General features: G+C 40.7%; 1 protein-coding gene across 1 annotated transcript; it reads left to right on the top strand.

The window, feature by feature from the left end:
• The first annotated feature begins 1,790 nt into the window (after positions 1 to 1,790).
• On the top strand, positions 1,791 to 13,594 carry LOC145446306 (RING finger protein unkempt homolog). Its single transcript, XM_080324561.1, has 3 exons — positions 1,791 to 4,688; positions 5,790 to 6,179; positions 10,293 to 13,594. Exons 1-3 carry the CDS (start codon positions 4,411 to 4,413, stop codon positions 11,917 to 11,919), a joined length of 2,295 nt encoding a protein of 764 aa, XP_080180687.1. The 5' UTR covers positions 1,791 to 4,410; the 3' UTR covers positions 11,920 to 13,594.
• Positions 13,595 to 14,083: the final 489 nt, after the last annotated feature.

The following is a 14,083-nucleotide window of genomic DNA, read 5'->3' as shown; positions in this document are numbered from 1 at the left end:
TTTTTGACTTTTTTGAAAGTGTCCTTGGAGGACGCCAAAACGTCCTCTTTTTTGAGAATTTTGGTTAAATATAGGGCAAAATACAGTAAATCAGCACTGAAGGAACGCTCCGGCGGCTCTTTCGAGAGCTGGACCGGAAAGTTGACTTTTTTTTTTAGTCAACTGACCACGAAGTGCAAAAACTTCAGCATCCTTTCAGGATTTTCCTTCGGTGGTGCAAGTCTGAAAATTTTGAAAGTGTCCTCATTTCACATTTCCAAAATATGGTTACCTTACGGTCATTTCCAAATGGAATTGTAATAGTTATAATTGACATAGCATAACTCCTGTTGAATACATCACACTGTACCATCCAATATCGGCATATGATAAGAAATAATCCATTAACTTCGGATAATCTTACCACAGGATCAAAGTGGCACGAAATTACTGCAACCATAGTGTCCTATATGGTGTCGACACAAGCAAATCGCACGGTTCAATGAAATTGTATCACGTCACAGTTTCCATTTGGCTACAGGCAATTTGACGGTGATTTTTGACCGACTTGCCGAGCATCAAATTTGATAAAACGGGTATCAATCGAAAGCTGCCGCCGTACTGATTACGAAAATATAAATTTTATTCCGCTCGCGGCCCTGGAACCCCCACAATCAGCCTCTAATTTTTCATTGTTATGGAGATTGGCATTGGGACGCAACAATGCTGTCTAGCGAAACGAGACAGGTGCTCGAGAAAAAGGGAGCCAGACAGTATTGTTGCGTCTGTCGTTTCGCCAGACAGCATTGTTGCGTCCCAATGCCAATCTCCATAACAATGAAAAATTAGAGGCTGATTGTGGGGGTTCCAGGGCCGCGAGCGGAATAAAATTTATATTTTCGTAATCAGTACGGCGGCGGCTTTCGATTGATACCCGTTTTATCAAATTTGATGCTCGGCAAGTCGGTCAAAAATCACCGTCAAATTGCCTGTAGCCAAATGGAAACTGTGACGTGATACAATTTCATTGAACCGTGCGATTTGCTTGTGTCGACACCATATAGGACACTATGCTGCAACGTAGGTACAGAAAAATCGCGATCATTCGCGCGTGAACTTGTTTACCATTTTTTTGCTTTGCCCTCATCAACAGTCCACTCGATATCTTGAAATTGATGTCTATTGAATATGAATACTCTGTTAGGTATCTGGATTGAGTAACGTATGTTTGCTCGAGGGGAAATCATACTCATACTGCAACCTCGATGTCGTTGAACTGCTGCCACTCCATGTTAATGTTGCCGTTCGTAGTCGACGATGAAATTTTGTCTCTTAAATACTGTAGGAGACTATAAGGAGAGGATATCATCAGTACATTCTGTCGCAATCTTGCCAGTTTTCTATTTTTTCATGTTTAGTGTTGATACATAAAGTGTGAAAATATGAGACTTTTAGTTATTGCAACTCTACTACAACTGTGTTCGGTTTATTGTGACGAAGATGCGTGTTGGAAGCATGAAAGTTACGAAGTGGCAACTCGATGTTCAGAATGTTCTGCAGAGGATAAATCTACGGATGACAACTGCTCCAAGACTGGTTTTATAGAAATAATATTGTGTGGAAAGGCAGGAAAAACATCAAGGTCCTGCGAAAATCCGATCTTCCATGAATCGAGAAAGTTTTGGTGGTTCGAGCTAACGTCGGCTGTTGTTGCCGTTTTGGCAGTAATGATGGTTTTTACGAGACTGAAGGCCTTGGATGCAGAGCACGAAGAGAGAATTAATAAACAAATATCTACTTTATGAAATGAGGACATCGCTCCAAAGTTTTATATTGACAGTACGACGAGCACTGTGACATACCAGCACTGGAAGATATTATTCAAACTCATAATGATTTTGCTGTATATCAATCTAATACCAATGAAACCATGAAATGAGGTTGTAGCATACTGTAAGCTGTAACAAATACTGCTATGATATGTATAATGCTGGAGTCCACACAATATTCACAATCTTGTGATATGTGGTATCATGAAAGTAGCCTATGCCCGATATATGCCTAGTGAAGATTGAACTTCTCATTTCGTGATGCTCCAATCAAGTCTGATGTCAGAAATATTAAATATGTCATTAAATTATTAAGGGCTTCATCTCAGATCATGGTCCATCCAATTTGAAAATAAAATTTGTATGGGTACGGCCGTACGGGTATGTTCAATTGTTCATCGTTGCTTTCAAGGTTGAAATCCAGGACTATGCCATAATAATTAATCGAATTGCTGAACATAGACTACTTATTAACCCAGATGTTGGTATTTTCATGGTAAACTCTTGATAGCAATTTTAGCATAAACAGGAGTTACTCATCCATATTCTGGAAGTTTCACTCGTAACATACTGTATTACGCATGCTCATTCTCATTGCAGACTATATTTACTGCAACTATTACCTCATTATGCTATTGAGCTGAATTTGCTCTCAGATGACACTTTCAACGATTCTGGATGCTTTACATAGGCTTTCTACATGTCGAATTATGAATAGTAGCCGACTAGCAACATACTCGCACGTTTGTGTCATGTGATGTCATAAGCTTCTGCCAAGATTGGTCTGCGAATACATTTTGAAACAAGAGTAACCTACTCTTAAAAGTTAGTTTTCTGTTTACAGTCTCTCTGCTGCAACTTGATGTCGCTATATTGTAATCAAAATTTAACAAACTTTGTTCAACTTACAGTTTTCATTGGTAACTGCTCGTCAATGAGTTGCGAGCTACTTTTAAACAGTTTCGTGCAACGCTGACATCATTGTGACCTGTGACGCTAAGTCCAAAGCATAACGTCAAATCTATATTACGACACGAAGCAGAAAAAAAGTATCAAATTAATTTTGATGTTTTATTAATGTAATTAATGGACAAGCATCCAGTTTCTTGCATTTTGGAATTGAGATATAAAAGTCTTATGTAGTTGACGGACCGGCAGGAAACTTGCCACTGACTACTGACTAGCACTGGTTGAGAACCACTGCCCTGCTGCTTTCTCTCTAAAGATCTGGTTCGTGGTACAAAACCTGAAGATAGCTTTCAATACAAAATCCATCGCAATGGAACATTTTTTAAAACTCTAAGACTATTCGAGTGCCTGTTGTTACAATGCGAATTTCATTGTGTGTAATTTTTTTGTTACTTTATTGCTACCTTATTGGTGTTGCTTTTGATTCTGTTGAAATCCCGTTAGTGTGCCGATAACTCTTTAAAAGAGGCACCTGAAAAGTCTTGATAAATTTTCTATTGCAATGGATGTCGTATTGAAAGCTGCTGGTATGTAATTACTTTTACTGACCAACTGAAAAACACGCCCGCGCCATATACATACAATACAATATGAGTTGTAACGTGTGCAATGTAATTTATGGTATCGTGTATAGGCACTCACTATAAACTGCCCATAATATGCTCCATAAACTGAAAACTGTTCATTACGCCAGTCCTTCTTATCCATGTTGGAAAGAAATGTCATGATGTAAAAGTAAACAACATTTTTAATACGTAACGAGTCGTTGGTTTCTGTTGAGCCTTGCTTATAATGCTATAATATGACAATTTTTCAAATTTGCTTGCGCAACCAGCAAAAATTCATTCTCAAACAAATGAACGCGAATGAATGAAACTGAGTCACTCTTATTAATTACATGCAATGTGACTGTATGTGTCAGCATAAATTCTAAGTTACAAGTATGCAAAAGTTCGTCACAATGTTTTAGTCAATGTGGATTGATGACTGATGTGCTTTACCAGATTGGCGGGACTAGTCTCGTGTCAGATTCATGTTTGATATGATATTATGAAATTGACGCTAGTTTGGATTTGTACGTTTTAAATTGAAAACAAATTATTGTGGTAGCTAGGATGACATTATGCACAGTTGCAATGTAATGTTCAACCATCTAATGTCTTGGATTTAATTAGCCTTCCCATGAGGATCTGAGTGAACTGAACACCTTATTTACTCATCCTGTCAACAATTTGAGGATGTAGCATTTACTTTCCTAATATTTTGTCTGCTTGTATCGCTAAGATTTAAAGTCAAGGTATTTATTTAATAATACCTTTAGTAATACCTTCGATATAGAATAGATGATTTGTCAAGTTGAATGTTTTATCGAGTTTGAGGGCTCTAAATTTCGTAACTTGAAACTTGAGCAGGTCACGACTAACAGGCAGTAAATCGGAAATTGGCATGTAGCTAATGACTTTCAATAGGCCTTAGGTTTGTGCCTTCTGAATTGAAGATTGTCTCTGTGTCAATCACTGTGTAATAAACATACAGTACGGCTTCTGTGTTTTACATGTTTCAAAAATCTGCTGTTTTTCTTTGCGAAGCATTAATACTTGTAGGCCTACTTCTGATCTGATTCCGGAGAAGAATGAAGAATGCTGTTATACAACCACAGACTGAGAAACCTCCCCATTACACGTATTTGAAGGAGTTTCGGGTCAACCAGTGCCCGCTATTTCTACAACATAAATGTACGCAACATCGTCCTTTTACATGTTTCAATTGGCATTTCGCAAATCAAAGGCGTCGTAGACCAGTGCGGAGAAGAGACGGTTCCTTCAATTACAGCTCTGACGTATATTGTTCAAAATATGACGAAACGACCGGCATTTGTCCTAACAGTGACGACTGCCCATATCTTCATAGGTGAGATTTTATTGCAATTCGATCATGTAGAGGAGACTTCACTGAATAACAACTTGCAAAATCAACCTTTTATATGTTCACTTGAACAATGTTGACACTAGCTGATCCTTGTCGACTTGAGTTGAAGAAATGTATATGGCATGAGTCATTTGTCAATTGGAAGATTTCTTGCTGAAGCAGTCCATTCCAAAGTTATTGTTCCAAATTTTTGTTATCAGCAAAATGACATAGCCTAACACACGTTGTTACATGACATGACGCTCATACATGAGATTATTTCGAGACTTCAAGAGATAACAGTATTTGCCCTCTTCTAAATGAAGACTAAATATAGCTAAATAATTTGGTAGGCCTATCAGTAACATACAAAATATTGTTTTAAATGATTGAATCCAGCAGCAACCTTTGGATTGTTACTTTGAACTTGTTTGCAATCGTCGATCTGTCCAAATCGCAGTAATTTTACAAGGTTGATGCACAACACTGTACACTTTCATCACATAGTTTTAATCACAATTATTATGGCATAGGGTGGAGTTCATTTCTAAGACAAAGTTCTATGGAAGTGAGATAAAACATGTTACAGTACTTCTGCATCTTTTAGGCCCAAAATTTCTAGTGTGAGCGGTTATCAAGATATGGCGAAATTAGCTATATTTGGCTCATTCGGTGAAATTGCACGGATACTAAAGGGTGCACATTCTGCACAAGCCTAAAATTATGATCAAAATTATTTATTTGATATTTGGCACCACATAGGCTATCAAGATCACTTTTCGAAATTCAGAATTTTTTAGTTTTCACTCCACAGCATTGGTGAATATTTTGATATCCTGGCTCCTTTGTCTGTTTGGCAATGTACGGTAATTCATGTAGCATACAGATGAAAGTGTGAATTGGATAGAGACTTTACAATGTCACTATTTATGATATGACGAACATGGAGAGAGGCTTGTCTAACATTTGAAAATTGTTTACAACGACCGTATTTTAAGTTTCAATGTCTCGTGATTTTGTTGCTAACCTTAACCAAGGGAGCTTTATTAGCATTGAGTTATTCTGGATTTGCCGATTTTATCAATCTTCAATTAAAAATTGCAGAAACACGGGAGATACTGAAAGGAGGTACCATCTCCGATACTACAAGACTGGGACATGCATTCACGAAACCGATTCTCGCGGTAACTGCGTAAAAAACGGCCCTCACTGCGCTTTTGCGCATGGGGCCCAGGACTTGCGGCCTCCCGTTTACGATGTTAAAGATCACGAAAAATCAGACCCAGGCCAAAGAAACGAACCCGTCGAACAGTTTAACCTTGCGGAAAAAATTATTAACGACGACCCCAAATGGCACGACGGTAATTACGTTCTCGCGAATTATAAGACGGAGCCGTGCAGGAGACCGCCCAGGCTCTGTCGGCAAGGGTACGCCTGTCCACAATTTCATAATTTGAAGGACAGGAGAAGGAATCCGAAAAAATTCAAATACAGGTGAGAATCAGTTCTTATGCCTTTTTATTTAGCCTACTGGTAGCTTACATGTAAAATCCAAATTAAGAAAACGAACCTCTGTGGTCTGTAGTGCTGTGACTGTGTTGCATGTAAATTGCTTCATCTTCAGAGAACTCGAGGTCAAGTTAAATAAATGTAGGCTACTTCCTATAATATTTGGAGTTCGGTTCTCAAATCTGAGTCAAGTATCAGTTGTATGTAATGATTCTAACTAGGTAGTGTGAGTCGACTTTTTCGAGTAAAGATATTATGTGCCAATAATACACCAACAGTAACATTTTATCGCGAAAAACATACATTCAATGCTTCGTTTCTACTGCTGGAGTCTCGAATCCTCGGTTAGCCGTATGTTATCTAATTGCCGACAAACATGTTACACATGACTACGGCTATTTATGGAAGGAGATTTCTGTCAAGTAGTACTCGAGCCTCACAATGGTCACAAGGCGCCATAAAATAGTCATGGCCCAGAAATACAGTATTACTTTTGATAACACGGTGACTAACAACATTTTCTTTGTGGTCGCCAAAAAGGTAGGCTACAATATATTATTTGCATCAAAGTCATCATAACATTATAGTAAGTGGTACTCGTCTCAACTCAAAGCATACTCAACTAGGAGTCGAAGCATCCAAGTGGTCGATTTCGCCTAGCCCAAGTAATCAGCATTTAACTTCCTTACAATTGACGACCTTGTGATAATGCGGAAGCGATTTTTAGTGATGAAAATGTGAACTGCTCCTACGTGGACATTCTTCTCACGAATAAGCGGCCAAATTCTGTGAATGTCGACAGTAATCAAATTTTCAAAGTCAATAGCCTACTTATAGTTGCACCCAGATCACATTTCTCTTAGCTGGTCTTAGATAACCAGCAAAAGAGCAAATCACAAGTATAGACCTTCACTAAAATCACCATCTCTACATACTCGACTTACGAATCATTAATTTCACATAGACCTACTACTAAGCTTTAACTTAGAACTACCACTTTTTGCTTTCTTTGTTTTCATATTAAATGTTCTGTATCCAAAATGTATTTGATCTTTCAGGCTGAGGTGGTCCTTTGGTTAAGCGTCTTGGCCAGTGGTTCCCAACCTTTTTCGGTGGCAGGGCCAAATTTAGAATTTCAGAGTACGGTCGGGGCCGCACGAATACCAGGGCAATGAAAGGAACCCAAATTAGTCACCAAAATATGAAAATTCGCATTGTTCCGATCATTCGCTTGACGCCATTGGCCATTATGTTGCCGCGCTCCCGTTGTTCAGAACAATCAACATTTGCTGGCTATTTCGGAGTAGTTTTATTGCCCTGGCGAGATTTCAATTCGTATTTTTGGAATCAGTGCGACACCTCCTTTCGATAAACACCGTCATATCAAATAATTCGGACGCTTGGGTCGCGAGCTACAGGACTACCAATTATGCTGTCTTTTGCCGGCTCAGCAGTACGCATCTCGGCGTATTTAATCATGAGTCACTTGTTGCACATCTATCCTTAAATTAGTTATCAATACCCAGGGCCGTAACAGCACTTAGTCATCCCCCCCCCCCAACATTACTCTTGGCCCCCTGAGGCTAGATGGCTGGTTTGCCGCTATTTCTCATCTAAATCGGGTGTCCGTTTTAGGCAGCTTCTCTCGACTAATCGCGCGAAGCGCGAAAAATTTCTATAATTCATGATTGAATCGGTCAATATAATCGGGAATTGAAAATATATTGGTATCAATTTTTATCCTCTCTCTCCTCACGTAATCAGATTGACCGGTTGAGCCGAGTGAGTTGTGTTTGAAAAGGTAGGACCACTCAATAATAATTAAACATCTTCGGGCGTATACCCGTTGGCAGGAACGAACCAAAACTTCGTCAGTCTTCAGGATTACCGTACCACGACCTCGCCCTCCGCCACATGCCACCCCATTTTGTCGTTTGCGTCTTATATTCTCTGCATTACTTTTCATTCAGTGTGCATGCCTCTTATTTACTTCGCCTAGGCTAAGGTGGGTGTCTGATCTTAATGGCTACTCCAAGTTGTTTCGACACCTTCCTATTTTTTCATTGTATCGCAGTCTTGTGATGTTTTGAAACGATGAAAATATTAATAAACCTGACTGACTGGCCCCTCAAAACACTTAGGTCTTGAGCTCCCATAGGGTGATAAACCGACCCCCCGTCCCGTTGTTCGCTTCTGCCACGAAATCAGGATCATTGTTTAGTGAGCCAGCGTGGAGCGCGAAGATTTTCGATAATTCAAAATAAAATAGGTCAATAAGATCGGGAATTGCATATAATATTGCTATCAATTACTTGTCCTCTCTGCTCACGTAATTAGTTTTACCGGTAGAGCTGAGTGAGGTGTCTTGGAAACTGTAGGGACCGTAAATAATAATTAAACATATTCGGACGGGCGGACCCGTTGGTACGACTTCGTTACATGATGTTATTTCGTGACCTCCAGTCTGCTATATCAAAAAATATAGAATCGCCCAAACGTACTAAACTAAAAGATGCACACGATTTCAAATTGGTAGTTCTTCACTGGCATAAAATTCTTCCCTGCGGGATGGTAGCCTATTTGTCTCGTGAGGTTCAGATTGCCAAGACAGGAATATTCGGCGCCAGTCATTTAGGCGCCTATGGTCAATTATACCTATATGTATTTTGTATATACATAACGAAATGTCCGGTCAGCGTGAGGGCAGTCCTTTTCGGCCAAGGTTTTCTCGCTGTCGATCGTTCTGGCACAATTCTTGGAGTCGCATGTTATATATGGCCTAAAACTTTATATGTCTTCGTGCGTCGTGACGCGGTAATGGCCAACGCCGATATGCCCACTTCTATAAATCTTGCGTATTGTATCTTGGTGGAAGAGTATCCAATAATGAAGTTACTTGGAAACTTGAAATCGCGCGAAAAAATTTTGAAAAAGTTGCATAAAATTTCATAAAATACTCTATAATTCATGCTAATTCACTAAATAATTTTGGGCCCCCTTCGAGCTCGTTCCCCCCCCCAATTGGGGGACTTGGGGTGCGGCAGTTACGGTTCTGTCAATACCTATATTATCTATACCTATATCATTATCTATAGGTACTGCTCGCTCAACTGGAAAGTTAGGGCACATTGCATTGAAACAGCAGTGACGTAATCTTAGCAGTCTACTCGCAACTTTCCTGCAATCCTAATTGAAAACTCCAGACTCCAAGCCAAGCAAGAGTAGTTTATAAATATATATTTTTTTCATAAATCGATATCTCAATATTTTGTGGGGGCCGCAGAAAGGCTAGCTGGGGGCCGCATGCGGCCCTCGGGGCCGCGGTTGGGAATCACTGGTCTTGGCTAATTGCTTTTGTTCCCAACCTGACTTCGCATCATATTGCAATCTAGTCACACAAATGATGAACGAAAGTTTGATGTTTGAGAAATTTTGCATAAATATGCTCTTTCGGAGAATGGGAGAGCCTTCATCTGAAAAAAGAGGTGACATGGTTGACGCAATGTTGATTATGATTAGGCCGTGATTATAATTTCTAGGCTATGTTATTGAATCGAGGATGTGGCTTACTTTGCCAAAACTTTTCGGGTACACGCCATATTGAAAACGGGCTAGGTGAAAAGAACATTTATGATCATTCAAAAACTGTGTAGCTTATGGTGTGCATATACAAGAAACTAAATTCCGAAACAATGAGGAACGCCATGCAAACTCTAAGAAAGCTTGTAGTTTCTGTCAAGACTATGGAATACAACAATTTTATATCTTAATATTACTAAAACAGTAGTGAGTCGTAATGCACAAGCGTTTGTCAGCAAAATTTATACCGTATCCAAGTTTATATCCTATCCGAAATGTCCTTGGAAAATGTACTAATATTAGTACGGTACAGCAATATTTACACATTCCTTTCATGAACCCAACTCAGGTTCAACTTCTTTGTTTCTATTCATGTTCACTTGTAAATTATCTCGCTATTCCTCTACGTACTCATTATCGTTCCAAAATAGCTCTCTGGAGCTCCGTCGTAATTCAAAGACGTGAAAACTTGTGATCGCGCCAGCGAAAAGGTAACACGGCCGATTGTCTCTATTTCAGATCCAGCCCGTGCCCCATTGTAAAGCAAGGCGATGACTGGAAAGACCCGTCGTCCTGCGACAAGGGCGACAACTGCCAGTTCTGTCACACCCGCACCGAGCAACAGTTCCACCCGGAAATCTACAAGAGCACGAAATGCCACGACATGATGCAAAACGGCTACTGCCCGCGCGGCCCGTTCTGCGCCTTCGCTCACGTACACACCGAGATCAGGGTGCTGGAAGACGCCGATTTGAACAACCTGCCCAGAGGCGCGCAGGTCATGTCGCCTTCGAGCACGAATTCCAACGCCAGCCATCAAGAGATCATCGAGCAGCAGCGGATTTTATCGAGAAGCGCGCCTGGTACTGGCAGGCCGTCTGTGCCTACTGAGTTGCATTTCGCGGCTGCATTAAATCAGGAGATGTCAAGAACACCGTCTTGGAACGTGAATAGTCCGATGGGCGGAAATATTCCGTCGCCGACACCACCTTTGACCGAAGACCTCCCGCATTCAGGCTTGTTCCGATCGCCAATCGTTGAAAACACAGACTCCTTTCAAATTTCTTCAAATAATATTTTTCCGTCTTGTCCGTCTCCTATTTCAAAACCACCGACTTGGACGCCGTCCAGTTTAGGAAAATCAGAAACGAGGTTGCCTTTTTCTGGACGTAACGACATGCAGTCTCACAGCGTGGGGGGTTTTGGGTTTTCCGGAAGTCCTTTCTCTTGGGGTGGGGCCGGCATGCAGGTGGGTTCGAATCTGTTCGGTAGATCAGGCGAAGACTCTTCTCCGAAAGCCAACAGCCGGCTGCAATCGTTCAATTTGTCTGCAAAACACTTTTATCCGCCCGACGAGACGGTCGATTCTGTCGTCGGTAACGCTCTGGATGATTTTCACGAACGGCCCGGTTCCGGATCAAACCGGTTATGGCCGGAACCGATCGGTACCGGCCGGAGTGACAGCAATTCTTTATTCACCATGTCGGCACCCGTTAATATCCCGCAGGAGTTTGGCATGAGAGGTTTGAACCGGAATCAAATGCCGACCCCATCTCCGCCAGGCGCCATCGGTCATCCTTTGTTCTACGGCAGCCTGGAAGCCAGTGGGACGCGTGGCAGTCACGCCGGTTCATTGCCATCAATCGGCAGGCCTCCCAGTTCATCCGGGCTGAGCAGTAAGGAAGGATACACAGGACCAGCGTCACTTAACGAGAGTAATATGCTTGTCGAGTTGGACCGTATGCAGAAGAAATGCAAGCAATGGGAAGTCAGTTGGAATCAGGCCAAGGCTGCGTGCGACGCTTGGAAAAGGGAAGCCACCGAGGCCAACGAACGCGCCAAAGTGGCGCGAGAGGCCGATAAGAAAGTGGTGGAGAGAAACGCGATGCTTGAATCCGAGCTGCAAAAAGCGAACAAGGAGATCGCGTCGCTAGTGACTGATATACAAAGTCAAACGGACGTCCCCGCGCAATCCGACAAATGTTTGTTTCTACACAGGGCACAAAAAGGTGCGGTTTTGAAGCAGATGTCGGTCAAGGACCTTCGCGAACTGCGTGAGAAACTGCGTGGTGATTTAGATTCGGTCGATAAGGTCTTGTGGGAGTCATACGGGATCCAGTGCGAGGAAGGTTGGGTCAGCAAATAAGAGTTGCTGGTTTTTTAAAAATATTTTCATCGCGAAAATCATGCCACAAACATTTTTTCCAATTCCGTTAGCACTCTAGGGAAATTTCCTCTCGTCGGTCTGCAGTAGCCAACGCGCCTCTTGGCATTCGTCTGTACCGTTTACTTATAAACCACATATCATGTACATAGCCTCTATTTTTATCATGGAATCAAGTATTTTTGGTTGCTTCCTTGCTTTCACGTCGAGGGATTGAAGTGATGCCGCATTCAAGCATCACGGCCGACGTTGACTGGTTTATAAGCATACCTACCTGCCTGGTTTTGGCGGTATAATCTCAGGACGGATTGTTTCTGAACTTTTTCTGAAATTTTCAATGGTTTAACTGAAACTTAGGGATTTTATGGAATTATGCTTGCTTCCCCTGCCATGAGTTGTTTTTATTTTTCAAAGATGCGCCGCGCGTTTTCCAGTGTTTGAAACTAGCGCTTCTGAGATTGAAATTCAGAGTTCGTATACCTTGTTTGTCGAAAACTGCACTTGAAGATTTCGACATGCAAACGCACGGTGTCTATTAATTATGTGTTGGAAATGCTTTGTTATTAAAAATGAAGTTTTCAATCTATTCACTCTCCCAGATCAAAACTCTACTTGAGTTGTTCAAAAAAACTTTTTTTTAAAAGTCTTGCTTGCTAAGCGATTAAATTGTCAGTTTGCCTAAAAAAAACGATGCTATTACAGTTCTAAAATTGTGAACTCATTATAAAATATTTTTTGTGGTTACCCCGTGAAATTGAAACGATGCAAAACGAATTATACTCAATTCCAACCAGTAGAAGCGAAGTTATTGCAGTTGGAAATTTTGGATTTGAATAAATAGCATTGACGGTGGGTTATCCTAGAATTATGAACAAAAATATCAAATAACTTGCTTCTACCGGTTGGAATTGTGTCAAATTTGTTTTGCATCGTTTTTTTTTAACAATGTATCAATTTCAGGGGGTGGCCAGTAATATTTGAAAAAAATTAATTTAAATATTTTGAATAAATTCAAAATTTAAGACTGGAAATAGATTCGCGATTACCAGGTGGAATGGATTCAAATTTGGCGGGCATCGGCAACCTGATGATTTAATCGCCTAGCAAGCAAGATTTGGAGAATAAAGATTTTTTTTTAACAACCCTACTTTACATGCATTCGAAAACACTTGCGTTGTATTGAATCGCTGCTTTAAATTTGATTGTGGTTTGCAGTAGTTAGTGAAATTTGATATGGTTACTAATTGTCCCGATATGGTTTGTATATGTCCATTGTGGATTAGGTTTAACGTCGGTTTCTACTTGAAAAAGTCATCAATTTGTGACTTCTCTGTGTGACGCCTACATAATGCATTACTTTTAAAGTTACGTACCGACATTCTTGTGCCTTTGAAATACGAGCTTCACTGCTAATTCGTCACTTTACCCGTAATTCAGTATTGAATTCCATGCCTATCCTATTGCTGTACCAGTACATATTTGTGATTCCCTGGTGAGATGTGCAACTTCATTCTTGTGAATCTGTTTCATGTCGCGAGAAATCAGTCTTTGGTTTTATCAGATGGATTGAAATATTTTTGTGCATAGGAACGACTCTGCCGTAACATTTGAACAATATTCTGAAAGTCGGTGAGAAATATATTACAATGCAAAGGAATTATATTATTGAAGCTGGTAGTTGGTGGATGCCACCATGGTCGTATTAGTACTGCGTAGGAAGCTGAATCCACCTCTACTGCAATTGTGGACTGATCAACGGGTTGGGAATCTGCGTAATTCGTTGGTATTGGTTTTCGTTCAACTGGCAAAATTAGGTGGTTCTTGCTACAGAAGCTGTCAAAACTAGTTATGGATGATACGCAAGTAGAAATAGAAGTGAATTTCAAGTAGCCTTGACGTGAAATGAAAAGTTTTGGAAATTACCAGAGCACTTCGAAACAGTAGATAGGGGTTGAGCGTTGCTGACTTCAGTTAGTAAATAGCTATTAGTGATGGTGTGGAGCCGTGAAAGCTTCTATCTGTGTGAACTCGGAGCTATGACATATTTCAAATTCTAGCCTAGAGTAGGTATATTTCGTTGCCTAAATTCCGGACACTCTTTAGCGCCAGCCAGCGGGTTTTAAAGTGAGGTGTGAACACATATGAC

The sequence above is a fragment of the Botryllus schlosseri genome, chromosome 9, assembly GCF_051294905.1.
Source record: "Botryllus schlosseri isolate E-star chromosome 9, Bs_hap1, whole genome shotgun sequence".
Taxonomy (NCBI): domain Eukaryota; kingdom Metazoa; phylum Chordata; class Ascidiacea; order Stolidobranchia; family Styelidae; genus Botryllus; species Botryllus schlosseri.
The sequence above is the reverse complement of the archived record's forward strand: the minus strand, read 5'-3'. Positions and strand labels throughout refer to the sequence as shown.

What these genes read in the sequence shown, in the direction of transcription:
- LOC145446306 (XM_080324561.1), top strand. Translation starts at nt 4,411, where the DNA reads ATGAAGAATGCTGTTATACAACCACAGACTGAGAAACCTCCCCATTAC. An exon ending in GACTGCCCATATCTTCATAG is followed by an intron (nt 4,689 to 5,789) that starts GTGAGATTTTAT and finishes TAAAAATTGCAG; the next exon opens with AAACACGGGAGATACTGAAA. An exon ending in CCGAAAAAATTCAAATACAG is followed by an intron (nt 6,180 to 10,292) that starts GTGAGAATCAGT and finishes TCTCTATTTCAG; the next exon opens with ATCCAGCCCGTGCCCCATTG.